The following is a 12904-nucleotide window of genomic DNA, read 5'->3' as shown; positions in this document are numbered from 1 at the left end:
TTTTTTTTAAACATGCTGATAACTTCAATTGCAGTTCTTTTCTCTGTTCAATGGGTTCAACATTAAGTCTTTGTCTTGTTGCCTGTTGACATGGAGGTTTGTGTGGAAGCAGGACACCATCATCAGCCTTCCTTTGACTTCTAAAGAGCCACTTTACTGGCTGGATTCCTTCCCTACTCTACTAGCCATTTTGTCCAATGCAGGAAGAAATCCTTTTTTCTGCCCTGGAAACAGCACCCACCAGGGCAGCTGGCAACATCAGTACTGGAGGTGGCAAGTCTGCATTCTAAGTCAGGGAAGCCATGCGAGGGTGGGAGGAGGGAGTGCCACATTCTACACCTACTTCCGGACGGTACGCTGGGGTGCTTGGGCCAATTGATTCACCCAGTTTTGCAGAGGGTGTGGGATGAGCAACAGAGGAGCCACATGTCCACTGTTCTAACACGATGAGTTCAATTGGTCACTTGGGGACACCATGGAACTGGGACAGTGCATGCACCATCCTGCCATCCATGTGGGTTGGCACCATGGAACCTAGGTAAACGTTAGCAGCAGCCCCCGCCTGCTGTGGGACCAGCCTATACTTGGGCTGTGGCAGCCCCTGTGCACAGTCCTTTGCCCAAGCCTCTGGCCATCTCCAGCTCGATATACTTAGGTGTAGATCAGCTATAAGGAATTCTACTGCGCTCAAGTCCTGCCACAAACTGCCCCAGAGCAAATGCACAGTTTCAACTGCTGCTTCTTACTTGATTATCAGGGGTACCACCAAATTCAATCCATGGCTTCTTGATTGTCACTTAGACATTAATTATATAAATACCATCAAAAGTAACATTTTTGAAAGATTGAATAAGGGTGAATGAGGCCAAAACTCACTTCTGGAAAGTTCATGAGACATACACAGTGTATGCATGGATGCGTTAAACCAGAACTTTTAAACATAATTTTCTCATTTCTGCTCCTGCAAATATTTACAAGCCTAGGAAACACTATACAGGGTCACTATGAGCTGGAACCAACTTGATGGAACTTAACAATGCCCACTATATGTGTGTGTACATTATTTACACACTAATGGGCAAACTCTGCATATCTGGAGAGTAACATATATTTACATATAGTAAGCTTTTGTCATCTGGTAAAACTGTATCCTAATGTTATTCAAGGTGTTAACTATGGTAACTGAATAATTTGAGAGAAAGTTATAGTCATGGGACAATGCGAAAACAGAATCCACATTTGTTACTTGATCCCACGACTGTCTTTGTTAGCAAATCTCTCTCACCAACTGAAAGGTGTAGCTGAACTGCTACTAGAGTGGCTGGACTCCTCAATATGCTCAAGAGCCTCACTCATTGAAAATTGACTGAATATTCCATCATCTGTAATTCAAGGAAATGAATTCCTGCCATGAAATAATTGTTAACTATAAAAGTAAATTAACTTTAGGATACTACTACCTAGAAAGTAAACAGCAAAATATTATCTTTAATCTAAAGTAGGAATTTTTATTTTAAATGACAAACCTAGAGTTTACATAAATCAAAAACCAAACCCACTGACACTGAGTCAGTTCCAACTCATAACAACACTCTTGAGAGGTTTCTGAGATTGTAAATCTTAAAGGTAGCAGAAAGTGTCATCTTTCTCCCATGGAGTAGCTGGTGGGTTTGAACTGCTGACCTTGTAGTTAGCCATCCAGTGCTTATATAACATACAGCACCAAAGGATTTAAAATTAAAGTGCTTTTCCCTTCTTGAATCATATCCATTCCTCAGAATGGGAATGTAATACTAATAGACTATAAAATGAAAATTTTGAACACTTAAATGTTAATGGAGGGACACAGGTTTCCTACTATGACAAAAACAAGAAGGCAGGTTGTTTAGGAATACATGGGCATCAATTGTACTTTCTTACATTGCCTTGCCATCTTATAACAATAGCTGGTTCAAAAATTAGGAAGCTCAAATGTTTATAAACCTTCAAAATATCTCCTGTATTCACTTCTTAAAATCATTTTTTAAAATCTTTTATTAATGCTAGATTGTCATCTAATCACATGAAAATTACAGCAACAGAGCTCAATTTTCATCAATCATTCACTCTGCATATAATCACCAGCTGGCTCTTCTGTAAACACTTGCTTCTTCAATAACTTATCATGGTTTACATCTCCCAACCTCATGAAGTTAGAACTCCTCTCACAAGTTTCAAGCTTACCCCATTCAATCTTATCTATTCTTCATACAAATTATAAGAATAGTCAACTCAGTTACTCTTTCCAATGTTCCCAAGTAATCTATATTCATCATTGTCTCTGTGGAGTGCTGATGTGGCATTGCAGGATAAGCACTGGATGTTGTTGTTATTGTTGTTATTAAGTGCCATCGAGTCGGTGCCCACCCAGAGCAACCCTGTATAGGGACTCCAAGGAGCAGCTGGTGAGCTTGAACCACCGTTCTTGCAGTTCAAATGGCTTTGCAGTCTGGTTCATTAACCCACAGCACCACACCAGGGCTCCGACAAGGACTGGACAGCTATCCACAGAGTTAGTGCCTCAAACCTACCCAGCTGTTCTTTGGAAATCCTATATATGGTTTTTATGAGTTGGAATCTACTTGATTGCACTTAACAACAACAGCATTCATTATTTCTATATCTTAATTATGCGGAAGCACAGTGGCTTCATAGGATTGCATTGGATTGCAAACCACAAGATTGGTGATTTGAGTGCACCAGTCTCTCCATGGGAGAAAGATGAAGTTTTCTACTCCTGCAATGATAGAAAGCTTCAGAAACCCTATACAGGGCCACTATAAGTCAGAACCAACTTGATGGTATGTAATAACAACAGTCTTAATTACAGATGCAGAAGAAATTACAAGGCTAGTACAGAGGTAGAGAACTTTCTTTAGCCATTCTTTTAGGATACGTCTGGTTTCGTGGAAGAATTCTTGCCTTCCATGAAAAAGACCAGGGTTTGATTCCTGGACAGTGCATCTCATGTGCAGCCATCACTTGACTGTCAGTGTGGGTGTGAGTGTTACTGTCATATTGATACTGAATAGGTTTCAGCAGAGTTTCCAGACTAAGATGTATTAGGATGAACAGCCTGGTGATCTTTCAAAAATCAGCCCCCAAAACAAATCCTATGGTACACAAGGGTCTACTCCAGAACTGATTGTGTAGATGGCATAGGACTGAAAATCATTACAATCTGTTGTACATAAAGTCACAATGAGTTGGGAGGCCTACTCAACAGTTGCTAACAATTGCAGGTAACAGATTCTCTTCCATTTTTATCCTGGTAACTTGTTGATTCGTCTTCATTTCTGAAAATAATGTTGGATACAAATTTCAAAGTTAACTATTCTTTTTTTGCAGCACTTGAATAATATTTTATTACTTCCTTCTATGCTCCATTGTTTCTGATGAGAAGTTCACCATCATTTGCATTGTTTTGCCCTTGCTGCTTTCAAGATTTTCTGTCACTACATTTGGGAAGTTTTCAGTCATCATTTCTTGCAATACTTTTTAAATCTCACTCTATTTTTTCTCTTTCCTGATACAAGTGTTTGATCATTTGCTATAGTCCCATAGGTTCCTTAGGCTCTGTTCATATCTTGACAATTTTTTGTTGAACATATTGGGAAATTTCTATTGTACTACGTCAATTCTTCAGATTTTCCTGCTCCCTCCATTCTACTGTTGAGCCCATCCACTGAGCTTTTTATTTTGATCATTCCAATTTTTAGTCACAAAGTTTCCTTTTTGGTCTTTATATTTTCTGTTACTTTGTTGAAAGTTTCTATGTTTAAATTTGGTTCAAGCATGTTCATAATTAAGGAGCTCTGGTAGCGTAGTGGTTACGAATCGGGCTGCGAACCTTAAGGTCTGTGGTTCGAAACTACCAGCCGCTCCGCGGGAGAAAGATGAAGCTTTCTACTCCCGTAAAGATTTACACCCTCGGAAACCCGTACAGGGTCGCTATGAGTTTGAACCGACTCCACGGCACATAACAACAACAACAACATAATTGCTTATAGAGCATTTTTATGATGTTACTGTTGTGTCATTAAGGCAGTTCTGATTCACAGCAACTCTGAATAGGGTTTCTGAAGAGCTGCTGGTTTGAACCACTTACCTTACATTGCTTATCTGGCAGTACCACTTTCTATTTTTAAATTTGTTTAGCACATGCTCATAAAGCAGTTTTGGGATGGTAGCGTATGCTATGGAGTCAGTTCTGACTCATAGTGACCATACATAAAGTTTCCAAGGCTATACATCTTTACAGTAACAGAAAGCCTTATCTTTCTCAAGCAGAGCAGCTGACAGATTCAAACTACTTACCTTGTGAATAGCAGCCCAACACATAACCCACTACACTACCAGGGATCCTGATGTGATACTGTAGGATAAGCACTGGATTGCTAATTAGCAGTTTAAACCCACTAGCTGCTTCTGGGAAACCCTACACATGAGTTGGAAATGATTCGGGGGCACTTAACAACATTTAAAAAGTAGCTGCTTTAAATTAATTGTCAGGCAATTCTAATATCTTTGTCATTTCAGTGTTGGCATTTATTGGTAGTCTTATTAAGTTCTGATATTTCTCATTATAGTTACAAATGAATTTCCATTGAAACCCAGACATTTAAGGTATTAACCAATGAGATTCTAGATCTTATTTAAATATTCTGCTTGATCTGGTGTCCCTCTGCCATGCCTTCTGCAGAGGAAGGAATGCAGTGCCTCAATTTTGTCATGTTAGTTGGAAGCCCAGTTCCTTACTTGGCCTCTATTGACAATTGAGGATGCAGGCCTCCTGTGACTACTCAGTGGGTATTGCAGCTCTGGTTCCCCACTAGGCTTGTGCTGATAGCACCTTGGCTGGGAAGGACAGAGGACCTGCATTATTCCTCCTAACATGACTTTCTTTCACTGAAACTGCAATGGGGTAGCCACATTACTGCTGAGTGGTGGGGAAAGTTCTAACTCTACATGAGGCCTCTTCTGATACCATCCTAGCAGACATACTAAAGACAATAAGATAAAAAGAATCAACTATTACCAATAGACTGGATGCTTTTACTTTTTAAGTCAAGTTGTTGTTGTTAGGTGCCATAGAGTCGGTACCAACTCATAGCGACCCTCTGCACAGCAGAACAAAACGCTGCCCGATCCTGGGCCAACCTCACTACTTGTTGTTGTTGTTGTTAAGTGCCTCACTACTAGGTATCATCAAATTATTAAATTCAACATTAAAAATCATTTATGGTAAAATCTTAAGAACCTTAAGTCCTAATGGCATGGCAACATTGTTTTTATAATTACTATCATTATTATTATTCCTTACATTATACCTTTTAAAGGACTTTTATGTTTTCCCAATATACTGTGACACAAGTTGAATGTTATCTACTAGCAACAGTCCATAGGATGCTAATAATGGCAGCACCATTTTCTTTAGAATGGCTTATTAGTTCGTTTTAACCTTGAACCCATCCAAAGAAATTTACTTAAAAAGTATCAAATGAACTTCAATAAGAAGCAGTCATATCAATAGCACAATATGCACCTTAACTTTTGCCTGGGTGTCATGAACACTACCCTCCACGAAACACAAACACACATAATCATATCACATTTTGTCTATAATGTCAAAGGGTGCACATATCCTTGAAGCCATCCACAGACCCTAGGCTAATTATTTTTTACAGATGTAAAGGGTAAAGCACATTTATACTTTCATATTACAACCTTATTTTGTTTTTAATTGAAGATAATCTTTTTGGTATAGATTAAAATTTTAATTTTTAAAATATGGCTATTTTATTTTCTTATTAGTCATATAATGTCTTATGCTATTATGTTAAATTACACTGTCAACGCCAGGGCTCCTCTGTCTGATGTACTTCCTTTAAAACATGTTGGGACATGGCTTGTAGCTTCCTGGGGTCAGTTTTTAATGTTCCAAGAGGGTCACTATGAGCTGGAACCGGCCGGCCAGCACTCAACAGCAGCAATAGTTAGTCTACAGGAAGATGGATACTGTGTGTGTCAGGTGCCAATTTCTGCATCTGCCCACTAGGTCATGTGGCTAAGACTGTGGCTTCTCCAGATCCCTACAGGATCTGTGTCTGCTGCTGGTACTGAAGGATAAGCACTGAACTTCAAATGGCAAGGTTGGCAGTTCAAACCCACCAGCCTCGCCTTGGGAGAAAGATGAGGCTTTCTGCTCCTATAGAGTTAGTCTCACAAGTCCTAGAGAGTCACTATGAATTGGCATTGATTCAGTGGCAGTAGGTTTGGGTTTTCTATCACACTGACTGAACTAGCTAAGTTGGAATCTCTATTCTGGGGACTTACAGTTTTTATTCTTCAGTCTTGTAATTTTTCTTTTAAGTATTTTGCATGTATTTAAATTTTTATGGTGACCGGACCCTTTTAATACTAGGAATGTTTTTTACTTTAAAGTCTGTTTTGTCTGATATGAATACCTTTATATCAACTTTCTTTTGGTTAGATCTCTAGTCATCCTTTAATGCAACCTTTTAGAATCCTTATGTTTGAGTTGTATCTCTTGTAAATAGCAGATAGTTAGACTTTATTTTCATCAAATCTGTTACTCTTTGTTCTTACCTGGAATATTTGCCCCATTTGTAGATTTCTAATGTAGTCTGGCGCTATAGAATAAGCACTGGACTGCCAGCCACAAGGTCAGTGGTTCAGATCTACCAGCTGTTATTCAGAAACCCTTTAAAAGGTTGCTACGAGTCAGAACCAACTCCAAGACACTTAGCAACAACAACGTATTTATTGAAATTAACTAATAAGTTAGATTTTATTTAGCTGATTGTTTTGACTATGAGATCCTTGTGTGGTTAACCTAATAGTTTTATATGGCTGAACTATTTACATTTAAGTAATCACTGATGTAGCTGAGATTGCATATGTCATTCTCTGTGTTTCTGGGTTTCTTATTATCTGTCTCATTTTTTGGGTTGATTGCAAAAAAAAAAAAAAATTACACTGTCAAACTATATTATGTTAAAGCATATCATTCTCATAAGTAGTATGTCACTATGCATTTGCTAATTTGAAAGTTTATGTCCAAGAAAGTAGATCAATGAATTTTCAAATTTTAGCATGAGCAATCAAATGTATTTTAATACAAAGTATTATTAGGGGTAATACTTTTTCCAACATTCTAATCTTAGTTAAGTATATTCATTTCCTAGGGCTTGCATAACGAAGTACTAGAAGGCTTATAAGAAATTTATAGACTTAGAGTTTTGATGTCTAGTAGTCAAAAGTCAAGGTATCTAAGACCCAAGTTCTTTCCAGACTCCTGGAGAAGATCTTTTCTTTTCCTGCTCAGTTTCTCATAGCCCATAGTGTTATCTATTTTGCAATTGAGCAGAACTCCCTTACCACATGGCCATCTTCAGTCTGTCTGTCTTGCAGTAATGTCCTTCTCTTTTATCGGACACCATTCAGATTGGATTAGAATCCATCCTACTCTAGTATGGCCTCACATAAACTGATAACTTCTTCAAAGATTCCATTTTCAAAAGGGTCATGTTCACAAGTACCAAGGATTAGGACTTCAACATAAAGCTTGAGGACACCCAATTTGATCCAGCACACCAGAAAGACAGGAACTTCTTTTCATCTCATTATGCTAGAACCTTTCCTTCTTCCATTTGCTCCTCTCCCTGAGGGAGAAAACATGGCTGATACAGTTGGACAAAGCCTAACAATCTTTGTTCCTGATTTATTGTTGTGTGCTTAGAGTTTGTTTCAACTAATAGCAACTTTATAGGACAAAGTGGAACTGTCCTATAGGGTTTCCAAGGTTGTAATCTTTACAAAAACAGATTGCCACACTTTTCTTCTGCTGTGCAGCTGGTGAGTTTGAATGACTGACTTTTCGATTAGCAGTCAACCACTGTGTCACCAAGGTACCTCATAATTTACTCAAACCCAAGTTTCTGCACTTTAAAATTCACGTAGGCCATTCTTCCTTCCTTTGGTTCTTTTAGTCTGTGTGTAGTAAACAAAGTTGGTGGGATTTCCACAGTCTAATTCTAGTTCATGCTTTCAACCATGGTGGTTGTGGTAGTGGTGTGCTGTGGAGTCACTTCTGATCCATAGCAACCCTGTGCAGTATTTCCGAGGCTGTAAATATTTACAGGAGCAGAACATCTCATCTTTCTCCCAAACAGCGGATGGTAGACTCTTAACTGCAGTCCAACACATAATCTACTATGTTACCAGGGTTCCTAATGACTATGTCGTTAAACCCTATCTTCTTAATCAAGGCAGCTTGATCAAGAAGTTTCAGAGCATGCTTTATGGGCCAGTGTTTGTTTTTCATTATGGCATATTGAGATTTTTTAAACTGCCAGAATTAGTATTTCAAGCAAAGATTTACACTGAGGATTGAGAGGGAAGCATTAGGATTAGGCAAGCTTTGAAGCAGATATTCTTTTAAAAAATTTAAGACATCATGAGAACTGAAAAAGCTGATGATGAGATACTGTTTTAGTAAGTAACACACAGCAGGACTTACTGGATCTCTGAGAACAAAGGTTTGGGAAGTGTGAAAGAAGGAACTGTAAAGAGCTCAGGAAAGCCAGGAACTGAACAGAGAGATACAGACCTTTCCCATCCACTTCATGAAGGCAGTTTTTTAAACCATGATAAAAAAAAAAGCAAGTGTTTGCTCAGTTATAAAATTCTTTTTATAAAAGGAAGTAACACATTGAAAGTACCAGATGATTGTCTGATTGCCCCTTGAAGTATCTTTGTAGCATTCTCAGCACAAGACTGATTGATTACACACTGTAAGCATTCCAGAAAAGCTTATCAAGTTAGGAGATTAAGGTTTGGAGGAGTGCATAGTTATAAAATGAGTGAAGAATGTCTCTGAATTTTGTTAAATGCAAGAAAATACAAAATCAGATCCATTCATATAGTTCAATTTCAACTCAGATTATAACTTGAAAGGAAATTCATATTTCTATGACATTCTAAATCTATACATACTGACACAAAGTAAGGAAAGCTTGACTTCCTCCAATTAACTATATTTAGTACTACCTCTAAATGTGTCAATGTGGTATGAGACAAGAACATGAAATGAGCATAAAGTAATTAGAAAATAATCTTAATAGAATATAATCTATAGTATATTTAAATGAAAACAAGTAAACTACTGCCTAGGTTAAGTGTAGGTAAGTGTTCCAGTTAGCTCAGCAAGACTTTTTAAACATTTCAAAAATTTTCATAGGCATTTTCTCAAATTTTAGGTTTTATATTCTTAGATTTGTGGCTTAGATGTCAACAGACTTCCTGATGTCATTCTTATGTTTTCCAGATATGCCAGTACTAATCATCAAGATCTTTAGCTTCTATTAATATAATTTTCATTACCCTCTCCAACAAACACAAAAGCAAAAACAAACAAATAAATAACAACAAATAAAGCAATGCACTTACCAGCTCCACTGATTATATCAGGTTTGGTCTTCATTATTTTGCAAAACTGTTTTCGGCAGTTTTCTATCCACTCAGTTTGTTTATCAAAAATTTTGAAGCGTAATAATAGCTTGCTAAGCTCATTATCTGATGAAGAAATATAGTATGTTACATTATTATAAAAGGACATGATACATATACTGAGAAATGTCTTAATATCAAGTATGATAACTGTTACAAATTCCAGAAAACGTATAAAATGCACTTTGCTTTGCTTTCCAAGGAAAACATTTTTTTTCTGTAATTGCAGTTTGTATCTTCAATTCCAAGACAAATCTACCTTGCAAGAGGTATAGCCAGAATGTACCCTAGAATCAGGGATGGCTAGAGTTCGCCTCACATATTTTGGACATGATATCTAGAGGAACCAGTCCTTGGAGAAGAACATCATGCTTAATAAAGCTTTGGTCAGTGAAAAAAAGGAAGGCCTCCAACCAGATGGATTGACACAGTGGCTACAACAACAGGCTCAAACGTCGTGACCACGGTTCAAATGGCACAGATGAGGCACTGTTTTGTTCTCTTGTACACAGCGCTGCTGTGAGCCAGGAACAACTCAATGACATCTAACAATAGCCACACATTTTATTGCTATTTGCCACATTTAGGAAAAGCTCATTAAACAAATTATTTGTAACCATACTTCTTGAATTTTCTTTTTCTTGTATAAACATGAACTATTACTGAGAATCTGGTTTGAAAAACGGTGATAAACCTTAAGATTTTATATATACATATATATTTATGTATACACATAAAAGATTTAATACATATGTACATATGTGTATAAGATTATATAGATATGGATACTTTTATATGTGTGTGTGTGAGAAAGAGTTTTAGTGTGGCACTGTGGGTTAACGCGCTGACTTGTAAAGTAAGTTTGAACCACAAAGTCAGCGGTTCAAGCTCACCAGCTGCTCCTCAGAAACCCCAGACAGATTCTCTATGGGTCAAAACCAATTTGATGGCAGCGTAGTGGTTATGAGTTGGGCTGCTAACCTCAAGGTCAGCAGTTCAAAATTACTAGCCATTCTGTAGGATAAAGATGAGGCTTTCTGCTCCTGTAAAGATTTACAGCCTTGGAAAACCTATATAGGGTAACTATGAGTCTAAATCGACTCCAGGGCACATTACCACCACACCATATACATATATATATGTGCAAATTTATTATTGCACTTTAGGTGATAGTTTACACAATAAATGAGGTTCCCATTTAATCATTTTTATACAAATTTTTCAACATTAGTCATAATTTTTATAATGTTTCATCATTCTCATTATTTCCATTCTGTTTGTCATGTTTTCAGTGATCAATTTCCCCTGTCCCTCTTTGCCTTCGTATTTTTGCATTTGTGCAAACGTTGACTGTTTGTTCTGTATAGTTGATTGTTTAATGGACACATTACTCACAGATGGTATTGTTTATTCTACAAGCTTATCTGTTATGTAGATGAAAGGTGATCTCCAGGAGCCAACTCCAAAGAGTATCTTAGAGCGATAGTCTGCAGGTTTTCTCTAGTCTCCACAGTCCAGTAGGTTTAGCCTTTTTTAGGAATATGAGTTTTGTTCTACAATTTTCTTCCATTCTGTCTGGGACCTTCTGTTGTATCCCTTCTATTATGGTTCTAATCTGAATGATCAGTAGTGGTAGTTGGGCACCATCTCATTCTTCTGGTCTCAGGATGGATGAGATTGTGATTCATATGGACAGTACTATGGACTCGTTTCTTCTTTGAATTTTAGGTTTCCCTCACTCTTTCGCTCCAGACAAGTAGAAGATAATACGTGTATCTTAGATGGTCTCTCTCAAGCTTCTAAGACTAGATGCTACTCACCAAACTAGGGTATAAAATTAGTGTCTTTATAAACTATGTTATGCCAATTGAATATATTGTCCCAAAAGACTATGGTTGCAAGCCTTATAACACTGTAAACTAATCTTACAAGTTGTTTGGATATGCCTAGTATATCTCCAAGGAGCTCTGGTAGTATAGTGGTTACGAGTCGGGCTGCAAATCTCAAGGTCAGCAGTTCAAAGCTACCAGCCATTACTTGCCCAGTGAATGGGGCTTCCTGTGGAGTCTTTGCATTGCATAAGATCATAGGTGGAATCCTGATCCCCATCCAGAATCTTCTTAGGTGGGAAATTTCCACTTGAAAGAAAGACCAACAGGAAAAATAAAAAACAGTAACAGCAGTCTGATTGACTACTACAAGAACAAGCAAGTTGTTCCCCCAGGAGCCATCAAGGCAAGTGGTCAGGTCCTCTCAAGGCAAAGTCACTTGCAAGACTAAAACTCAAGGTGAATACATGAGCAGGTATGTGGTCTGGCTGCTGACCACATTGGTCACCGACAAGGGGAAGTGGAGTAAAAATAGCAATGACATTGTGAGTAAGTCTGACCACATTCAATAGACCCCTGTTAATCTGGATTGATACCTGGTTGGCCAGCAGTATGCCAAGACTTGGGGACTCCTGGGCCCAGGGACAGGGACATGGCCCCAGAGGACTAGAATGGAATGTGAAGCCTCCAGCTGATATGAAGTGAGGGGAGATGCACAAGAACTCCCAAACTTGCAGATAATACCCATTTGACCTGGCTTCAATGGCTGAATGATCAGACAACGGCTAAAGGAAGAAAGAAGAGGGGAAAAAGAGTAATCCACTATAATTAGATGAACTTGACCTACGCTTGTGGATGCAGTATGGCAAAGAAGTGAACAAATCTTTACAGTGAGAATCATTACCACCCCGTTGGTACACAGGGTCAACAAGATGAGTAACTTAGACACTGGCTACCCAAAATGGGGGGGCCTACAAAGGCAAGAAGTAACTGGCTTACAAGCTTTCAATAGGGAACCTAGTTTCAGAGGGTACAGGGAAAGGTAGAATCTCCATTGAGTTGTTTTCAACGTGTCTGGATGAGTCTGATAAAAGGGGATGGGGATAAGACTCTTATGGTTCAATAGGGAATGATTGCTATCAGGACTAACTGTGAGTGTTGGAAAGGTAAAGGTAGATGTTTTGTAACAAATGGAGGGGAGTGATTGATTTTGCAGTCCAGGAGCAGAGGTCCCTGGAACCATCAAGGGAGAAAAGCGAAGTATGGGACCTCACCAGAGATGGAGACAGAGATGATGGCATGGAGAGAAGGAGCGGCTGGAGAATCAGGGAAGGAGAGGGGCTGTGTGGCTGGGGGGGCAGGCGTGCGGGGTGTACCCTTTGATTGTTTGATGATGCATTCAGGGATTGTAATCATTGCAGTAAAATGAAATATGATAGGATGAATGTAAAGATAATGTTCTCCCATGTAAACTATCACATAATTCACAATAAAAACTTTAAAAA

At 38.4% G+C, this 12904-nt stretch overlaps 1 protein-coding gene across 1 annotated transcript in view; it reads right to left on the bottom strand.

Annotated features, from left to right (window-relative positions):
• TBC1D32 (TBC1 domain family, member 32) overlaps positions 1 to 12904 on the bottom strand; it is a 345222-nt gene that overhangs the window by 61934 nt on the left and 270384 nt on the right. Inside the window, 1 exon segment of the mRNA XM_006839881.1 lies at positions 9511 to 9636. Coding sequence (XP_006839944.1) covers positions 9511 to 9636 — 126 coding nt within the window.

Source organism: Chrysochloris asiatica, unplaced genomic scaffold (genome assembly GCF_000296735.1).
Source record: "Chrysochloris asiatica unplaced genomic scaffold, ChrAsi1.0 scaffold00027, whole genome shotgun sequence".
NCBI lineage: Eukaryota > Metazoa > Chordata > Mammalia > Afrosoricida > Chrysochloridae > Chrysochloris > Chrysochloris asiatica.
This window is presented reverse-complemented; position numbering and strand designations above follow the sequence as displayed.